Source organism: Bidens hawaiensis, unplaced genomic scaffold (assembly GCF_021521415.1).
Source record: "Bidens hawaiensis isolate Kalapana, Puna unplaced genomic scaffold, B.hawaiensis_p1.1 tig00025382_1, whole genome shotgun sequence".
NCBI classification, from domain to species: domain Eukaryota; kingdom Viridiplantae; phylum Streptophyta; class Magnoliopsida; order Asterales; family Asteraceae; genus Bidens; species Bidens hawaiensis.
In genome coordinates, this window is record NW_027494055.1 from 156,123 (window position 1) to 166,085 (window position 9,963).

At 33.8% G+C, this 9,963-nt stretch overlaps 1 protein-coding gene across 1 annotated transcript; it reads right to left on the reverse strand.

Annotated features, from left to right (window-relative positions):
• Nucleotides 1-229: 229 nt before the first annotated feature.
• Nucleotides 230-3,277, reverse strand: LOC143571490 (alpha-isocomene synthase-like). Its single transcript, XM_077056900.1, has 7 exons — nt 3,133-3,277; nt 2,675-2,948; nt 2,208-2,589; nt 1,894-2,112; nt 1,666-1,804; nt 1,023-1,271; nt 230-602 (listed from the first exon to the last, which is right to left on the reverse strand). Exons 1-7 carry the CDS (start codon nt 3,217-3,219, stop codon nt 309-311), a joined length of 1,644 nt encoding a protein of 547 aa, XP_076913015.1. The 5' UTR covers nt 3,220-3,277; the 3' UTR covers nt 230-308.
• Nucleotides 3,278-9,963: the final 6,686 nt, after the last annotated feature.

The window sequence follows — 9,963 nt, forward strand, 5'->3', positions numbered from 1 at the left end:
CATTGGTGTCCCGGGACACCAATGGGACCTATGTAGGTCCGCCCCTGTTTATTGGCTTATGTTTGTTTCATAAAGTAATCTTCTTTGTCGGTTAAAAATCAATCTTTATTTACTCAAATTTTGAAATATAATCAAAAACAGAAGCACACATACATAAAAATATTATTCCAACCTGATCAATCCTCTTTACTCAAAGAACTTGAGTTGTTATCGAGCTGCTGGACAAACCATCTTATTATAAGACATCGGGCATCTTCCAAATAAACGGAACATATGCCTATGCACAATGGCTTATTATGCACATGAACTTACATAATGATAGCATCAACGACAAGAGACTTGATATGACTAACGAGTTCTTCATCAACATGTGTGAAATGATCCTTAGTCTTATAGAGGACATCCATAGCACGCGCTAAATTAATCACCCTCGTAATTACAGGCATTTCAACATCTTTACACTTCAGGGACTCTTGATTCATTTCTTTCCAAGCTTCTTCAACTTTTTTATTGAACAAATCATAGACATGTTGTTCGGTTACACCATATTCGTTCATGTAGCATTCAATTCCAGATGCAGCATGGGTTCTTCCCTGCTCCTCCTGAATTAGCATAAGTTTTAACATTAGTGAATATGGATGATAATTAGGTTGTGTTGCAATATAATCTAAATTACTTGCTTAACACTTAACAAAATTATTTACAATCCTATGACACCCATGTCACCTTGATATGTGTATTTATAACTATAGACCACAAATCTTACGTTAAACTATTTCAAAACCATAATATATTACCCTCGTATAATTTGTTAAGTTTAGAATTTAGGGACCTTAAAGAAGTGGGCGCCTAAAGCACGCCACCTTGATGTGCCAACTATAGCTAGGATAATATTCCCTCGCTAAAATCCGTCACCAATAATTTTCAGTATCAAATTGTCTACAAAAATGTTGCAATGGTGTTGGCCATCAACCCATCTTAAAAGTCAATTTTGTACCTGTGAAGATACAATCAAGATGTACCTTGTGAGTGACAATATCATCCATGACCCTACAAAGCACACAACAAGCTTTCGCTATAGGAGGCATTGTGAGAGCCCATTTGAATGTGTCATCTGTGATTACATCACCCATGGCACAAAAACTTGCTATTAAAGTGTTCTTATATCCGCTACTAACAATTGTCACTTCTTGATGCTCCTCCATTGATGGTATGTACCCATCGTTTGCCCATTTCGCTTCTTTCAAGTAGCTTTCAATGTATTCGATCATCTGTAAACCACATACCTAAAGCCGTAAGAAACTACAACATTTACCATTTTCAAATTTACAAAAATATGCAACTATTGTCACGTAGTGAAACTGTTCACCGGGGGTTGGGCCACTCACATATCAAAGTAATGATCAACTTGTCAATGCTTTGATCATACCCATGCTAAAACAACGTAACTACACACTATTATCCAAAATTGAACTTATCTACTGATGCCAATTGTACATTTGTGGGGGCATATTAGAGACTAAACTTATCACGCCAATTATTTTGAATATATTTGAATTATTGTGTATCCCACCAATACTTTCATAAAATTAACATATATGCTATCATCATGAGCTTAGAAAAAAAAAAAGAAAATTGTGCAACTGGTGTGATTTGGAAACTTACTGCTTCTCTACTATAGTTTAAATAATGCGCTTTTCCCATCTTTATCAAGATTTTTTCCATATCTCCATACAGTTCGAGAAGCATTTCATATAGGGGTTTCATGTATTTTGGAAGATTGTCCAAGCATGTAACTGACCACCTACGAAAATTATACTAGTTATAACTTGATGGAGTTGATTAAGGTATTTGTTTTCAGTAGATGACAAGATGCTTGTTGGTTCAACATACCTTTTAATTTCTTCGGTGAAGACCTCAAGTTCTTCATAAGTACCATAAGCATCATAAGTATCATCAAGAAGTGTTTCCACCACAATAAATTTAGCTAAGAACATTCTAGATTGAGAATACCGAGGCTCAAAGAACACACTTAATGACCAAAAGTAGCATTCAACTAATCTATTTCTTGCGTAAGGTAGATTATTCGGGACATCAAATCGTTTCCACCACCTGAAAATGAGATATATATCAGATCTATAACAATATCTAGAGAGTGAAGGAACTTAAAACGTGTATTCCATGTTTATTTTTTTATATATGCATACATGGAAATTTGGCTCAGCTCTCTCTTGTGGAGTGATTGAAGTAAATTAAACCCCAACTTGGCAAGTTTTAGTAACGACTCGTTATGAGAAGCCTGTTGTTGGTAAAAAGGTATGTAGCGCAACGCCTCGAGTCTTGGCAACCTTTTATGTAGAGGTTGCTTTAGCGCTTCTTTTATTTTTTTAGAGACAATAGTGTTCTTCAGTGAAGGATCTTTTAAATTATGTTCAAGACGACCTCTTGCGAAAGCAAGAGCGTCATCTATTATGATTTCCCCAGGGACCCTTAGATATGTTGCCTCATACAACTCAAGCAAACCCTCAATATCATTTTCTAGTGGCTCCTTAAAAGTCCCATCTTTGCCCTTGTAGCTGTTAAAAATATCTGTTTCATTTCATACAAAACAGTGATCACTAGCTTCTTTTATATCATGAATCATGATGAATAAACATAGTTAATGCGCACTAACCACTGGAAACAAAAAATCCATGTTGTCGCATGATTCGAAACCAAAGAGAAGGAGCACCACCATTCCAGTTGGCACCATATGCATCATAGAAGTGTTGCAAGGCTTGATTAACCTCGGCCTCAAAATAGTATTCAATTCCTAGGCGCTGGATTGTATCGAGCAGTTTTAACAAATTTGTATGCTCTAAAGGATTGTCCAAAGCTCGCAATATTTCTTTTCTTATTTCTTCTTTGAGGTCTTCAATTAATTTTTCAACACCTGCTTGATCTTCTTGCTTCATTTACGAACAACCATCGTAAGACATTCGCAGAAATATCCAACACACTGTATATGCAATCTTGAATACACATAGAATTCAATGGTGTTGTGCCTTAGTTTTATTTTATTTTATTTTATCAGTTATAGTTATGTAAGTTTAAAAGCAAGTTCATACATGAAAATTGTGGTTCCATACATACCTGGTCATACAAAAGAAACTGATCTCCCCAAACACTGGCAGGAAAACTAGCAGTGGGGCGCTGAACAACCAGTTGTTTAGCAGACATATTTTGTGACAGATTTAGTCGATATATGTCGATTAAATTGCTTGAATTTGAAGTAGAGGTATTGGGTATATATAGAGAGTGGTGATGGCGTCTATATCACATATTCTGAGAAACAAAACTTTTAATAAAATTAACACAAACCAAGCTACATCTGGATAATGGGTAAGCGAGAAACAAATGAATATCATTTAAGAAGCTTTCTGAATCATTACCCAAATATTGTTATGTAAAAAGTTTTTTAATATTGGCGATATCAAATGAAAAAAGAGGCTTTCTAAGTCGTTTTGTACATTGATCAAGGTGTAACTTTCTGATTCGTGGTTTATCACCAGTGTTGTCAAATGTCGTTACTCGGACACACGTTTCCAACACTATCACCCCCATTGTCTAAGGTAATTACTCGTTCTTTGATGATAAGGCGAATTCTCTTTTCAATTGCTAAAATGTCAAAAGTATTTAAATTTGTTGTGAAAATTAGTATATAGAAAAAGAGTGTGACACAACTATTTCTACTGTTTATCGTCTATTTCTATCTGTCAAAAATACCTTTCAGTGACTAACTTACCACTGACTTCCGTCATATTTAAATTGTGATGGATCTAGTTTTCGACAAAACACTTCTTTGTCGCTTTTGTATATATGCAAACAACATATACTACAAAAGTACTAATTTAATGTAATTTTCAAAACGTGATATTTATTAACGAAATAAATATGAACACGCGCTTCCAAATATTTGATGTAAAAGCTCTTACTCTAAGACAAATATAGAAGAAACGACCTAAGATATGTAAAAGAAAACGTGCCCACATAATAGAGGAGAGCAAATGGTGCCCGGTTTCGTTGCTCATGAAACGAATATTTCAATACTGGCACCAAGTTTTGGGAAAATGAGGATTTTGGAGATTGGCACCAGTCGGTACCAGTATTTACAAAATTTTTACCTATGGTACCATTACCGAATCGAAGATTTTCACTACCGGTATCAAGTTTTTGAAAAAGTTGGGATCAGAATTTTCAGGATCGATACCTAGCTCATCCCTTATCTTAGAAGACTAAACTCCATTCGGGAAGCTAAACCACTTTGAATGCGATGTGTGCAATATTACACCATTGTTTCATAAATTAAATATCGGATAATTGGTAGTTAATTTTTAGTTATATGATGATTTGAAAAAATGTGGGAGCAAGAATGTAATGATACTGAGAGAATATTAGCAGGCCAATTGTAACACTCCAGTCAAAATTTAGTATTAGTTGTGGACATGAAAGATTTTTATTTCAAAATGATATTTGTACTGCCTCTTATATCATCAACGCGCTTTTGGTTTAGTTGGTTATAGAGCATATGAAAACTTCACAGTTTACCGTGCTTAGGTGTCAAAAACTAATATGTGAGTTCCTGAATTTGACTATCAATCATAGGCAAAACGAATAATATTGGTGGTATGAGGGGCCAAACGTTACAAAGAAAGAATGCATGTTGCTCTGCCTTTCAATGCTACGTGAAGGAACACGGCGATATTTAGCATTACAATGGCGGGTCTAGAAATACCAAAAAAAAACTTAGACTTTGGGGCATCCTAATATTTGCTCCGAGGTATTTTAATACACAAAACGCGATAAAATAATATTTTTGCACTAATTAAACACTTAGCTATAAAAGTTAATTTGTAATTGGAACACCTATAAACTCCCTAGGCCCGCCCCAGCTTAGCAGCCTATCATGATTTATTTAATTGAAATGGCTCCTACTTAGCAACCTATCATGATTTATTCAATGAAAATGTTTAATCTTGAAAAGAAATGAATCTAGAGTCTCTTAGGTGTAAGATTATGAAATTTCTGTTGTTTTGTGGATGATCAATTTGGCACTTGCTATATATGGATGGCCTCTAAGATAACAAGAATAAGGATTATCGATCTCAACCTAGAGTCTCTTAGGTGTAAGATTTTTGTAATTCTTGCTATTTTGTGGGTGATTAATTTGGCACTTGCTATATATGGATGCCCTCTACAAAAATAAGGGCCATCTCAGACATATGGTTATCATTTGTAGTTATATAAATGACCTTCATAAATACTGGTGGTGCTGCCCTTGACAGCGTTATTTAGTAAGTTGGTTTCACTCACTATCAAGCATGTACACTGTACCTTGAAACTTGTACCAATGTGTATTTTAATTTCTTATTCGGTCTTAAGTAAATACCTAATTATTCAAAGGGAAAATTACCAAACTAAACAACATTGACCAATTTTTTCCAAAATAGACATACCTATTTTATCATACAGCTCTTCAATCATTGAGTTTTTGACCAATAAACAAGTGACACGTCAGCGAAAACGGCTAAGCCTTAGCCGCCACTATATAGACACGGAATTTTATAAAAAGTAAACGGGGCCCACTTTTAGCATAAAATAATTCGACACGTGTCAACTGCGGCTTCGGGATATGTGTCTATTCACTTAGTCTGCTCCAACACGGCTTGTAGGCTAAGACTTCACTTAGCCGTCTTCTTCTTTTCATTTAGCCGTCTAATTTTAGCCTCCAAAATTGAATATTTTACCAATATTACCAACCATAGTAAATTTTTAGCCGGCTTTTATCTTTTTATCTCTTAGTTGTCTTGTTAGCCGGTGTAAATTTAGCCCACAAAATTAAATATTTTGACCTACTCAGTTAAATATTTAGTCGGTTTCTATTATTTTTTTTGTCTTAGCTGTCAATTTTTTTTCTCCTATTCGGCATGTTTTAGCCGTCAAATTTAATTTTTCACCAATCATTCTTATAAAATTATGCAACCATCTTCACTTCATCTTATAAAACCATTTTCACCTTATCAAACTTTTTTACTTTCTTATCACACAAGATCCTCCATTTTAAAAAAATATGTTTGTTAACGTCATCGTTTACTCGACTTGTAGGCTAAAGCTTCACTTATCCGTCTTCTTTTTTTTCTTTTAGTCGTCTAATTTTAGGCGTCAAAATTTAAAATATTTACCAAACCAATTAAGTAATTAACCGGCTTTCTTGTTTTTCTCTCTTAGCAATCTTCATTTAGCCCCCATGTTAAATACTTTAACTACCAAATTAAATTTTTAGCCGGCTCACATTTTGTTTCTCTCTTAGCTATCTTGATTTTCTCTCTTAGCCGCCTATTTTTACTTATCTAATAAGACACTTGGCTCGTGATAAGAAAGTAAAAAAAGTTTGATAGGGTGAAGATGGTTTTATAAATGGCTGTATAGTTTTATAAGAATGGCTGGTGAAAAATTAAATTTGACGACTAAAGCATGCCGGCTAAGAGGAAAAAGTAATAGAAACCGGTTAAATATTTAATTGAGTAAGTAGAAATAATTTATTTTTAGAGTCTATATTTACGCCGGCTAACAAGACGGCTAAGAGATAAAAAGATAGACATCGGCTAAATATTTAATAGGGTAGGTAAGATTGGTTAAATATTCAAGTTCGAAGGCTAAAATTAGACGACTAAATGAAAAAAAGAAGACGGCTAAGTGAAGCCTTAGCCTACAAGCCGTGTTGAAGCCAGCTAAGAAGGAATATTTGGAGCCGGCTAAGTGAATAGACACATATCCCGAAGCCGGCTAAAAGTCAAGGATGCCGGCTAAATAACCATAGATGTATGCTAAGTTTAGCTGCCTTTGACACGTGTCGAATTTTTATAGGCTAAAGGTGGGTCCACTTTACTTTTCATAAAATTTCGTGTCCATAAATTGGCGGCTAAGGCTTAGCCGACTTCGCTAACTTGTCACTTGTTTATTGGTCAAAAACTTAATAATTGGAAAGATGTATACTAAAATAAACATGTCTATTTTTAAAAAAATTTGGTCAAAGTTGCTTATTTTGGTAATTTTCTCTCATTCAAAATGGCATGATAAGACTGAGGGTAGTGGGGGTGAGCGGGGGGCGCGACCTCCTACATGGCTCGCGAACACCGCTACACCCCTCAGGTGGTTGGGGGCGCGGATGGGCGGCGTGGCTGTGGCCGCGGGGCGAAATAGCCGTTGGGAGGTTTTGGTTTATTAAAAATAGCCGTTGGAGGCTATTAAATGTGATTTTTTTTTAATTCAAACCCACTATAAATAACTACCCATTTTATAACAATAACACACAATTTTCTCTACATTTATCTCTAATACTTTAAAAACCTCTCTAATTTCTCAAATTTCAAACCATGTCGGGCTCGGGTTACGGTAATATCAACACACAACTGGAGCCGGCTAAACTGGCAGAACAATCCCAAAAAGGTAAGGAGAAGAAAACCAGAGAAGCGGGATTGGTGAAGCTCGAGATAAAATTTAACGAATTGTCAAGTACCCTCCTCTCGATTAGTGAAGCTCGACATACAAAAAATCGGTTAAAGAGTTTGGCATTTCTAGCTAAAGACTTTAGCCACCTACCGCTATCCGATCAAGCGATAATGGAGGAAGAAAAAGATTATATTCGGAAGAAATTGGTGGAAAAAAAAATAAAAAACGCTATTTTTATGTATTTTAAATTTATGTTTTTATTTTCATTTCTATTTATGTTTTAATGAAGTATTTTAATTTATATTTGTGTATATAACAAAAAAAATAATAAATAAAAAAAATCAATCAAGCCCCTGACCAAGCCCCTGATCACCTGGACCACTACACCCTCTGGGGCTTGGTTGAGGGGCTTGATCCTGTGCCACATCAACGCCTACGTGTCAGATTTTGCTTGGCTCACTGGGGCTCAACCAAGCCCCATTACCCTTAGCCTAACACTAAAACCATCAACAATGTCTAATAGTAAACATCTCATTTATTTTTAAAACATTTCTTTTATCAAACCCTAATATAACTTCCCTCTTCTAAATATTCTCCGTCGCTGGTCTATTATCTTCATCAGCGGCTAACTTTAGATTACCATCCACCATCGTCAACCTCCCATCACATGCATCAACCATCATCACATACATCAACCACTCATTTTTCATAAGACAAATATTTATGTTCATATATATACGTTTAAAAAAATCAACATTTACGTGTTTGTTTATGTTAAAAATTAAAATAGCAAAAAGATTAAAAATATAAAACAAATCATTACAAAATATAACATAGCATAAGGATTAAAAATAAGAGTTGTATTCAAACTAGTGTCGGTGAAAAAGCTATTTACCAAAATGATGTTTCCTAAAAACTATTTACTAAATTAGTGTTTTCATTTATTTTGTGTTTGTCACCTTGTCTTGTATATTATTTTGAAAATAAAAAGAAACCTCTTTTGGTTAGACTTGTCCTCGACATTTTAGAATTTTAGTTGTCAAGATCAAAATCGCCAGTCCATATCTTTAACGTTTATCATTACTTTGACCCCGTTCATCAAACTTGAATCCCGACAATATGCACTTGTCCCTCTCTTCGAATTGATTAAATCCCTCTTGAATGATTTTTACTCTCCCTCTTTCAAATTGATTGAACCCATCTCAACTAGCGAAACAAGTCTTTTTTTTTTAATTAATAAATTTGTAGAGTAGTTCCGTTTTATAATGCAATGTTAATTGTTTGTGTATTTTAGTTTATAAATATTATAATTTGCCATGACCGAAAGTTCAAAACAGCATTTGCAATTGATTGGATTGTTTGAAACATTCTTATTTCAATAATATTGCATCATAATCTCGTATGGGTCTTTTGAAACCTGTCGGTATAATTTTTTCATATATTTGAACTTAAAAGAAAAACGAAATCAAGGATTACCATGATTTTTTATGTAATATTTTTTTTTAACTTCCAATAGGGTAAAAAGATGAAACGGAATTTGTTACAAGTTATTCAGCCGAAACAGGATTCTTATAGTTAAACATGGGCCCATATTTTAATAAGGTACAGATAAATTTATTTTGAATGATACTTATAGAGTTATAGTTAAACATGGGCTAGATGAAAAAAAAGGGGTAAAAATTAAAGGAGTTACAATTAGTTGATAAAAAATAATTGAAAAAACACTATAATGGATAGGATTAACGAAAAAAAAAGTCTAAAAATGAAAAAGAAAGAAGATACAACATTAGTCGAATAAATATATAATTAGAAAATGGTTTAATATATATAAAAGACAAATACAAATGAAAACACTAATTTAATAAATAGTTTTTAAAGGACATATTTTAATAAATAATTTTTCCATCGACACCAATTTAAAAGAAAAAAAAAAGTCCATTAATATTACAATAAAAAAGTATAATTACTTCAAAAACATAATTACCTTTAGTTTCTAAAACTAAAATATCATTGTTGAAAATCTTCTACCAAAGCTACATTACAAACTACATAGTTGTATTGATTTCTCACTGTGCTCGTTCGAAAATTCATAAAATGGTTTTATAGTAAAGAAATTAATAATGTAACTAGTAAAAAAACATTACATAAAAAAATAACTTAATGACAATAATGATTATTAATTATGTTTTACCCACTTAAATTAGGAGAGATGAAAGAGACAAATCAAAAAAAGTACCCATTTTGATAAGGTTATGTGTAGTGGAGATGCTACAAAATAAGGCGATTTACGTCATGTGGCGCTCAATCAGTAAATGGTAGGTTTTTATTGTTTAGAGTGTAATGATGTTGTAGCCCTATATATTTCCACAAACACAATATAATAATGATAACAAACAACAAAAGCCGGCTAGAAATAGTCCCCCCCTATCGCCCCACAAATCGTCGGGGGGGGGGGGGGGCTGTTTTTGCGCT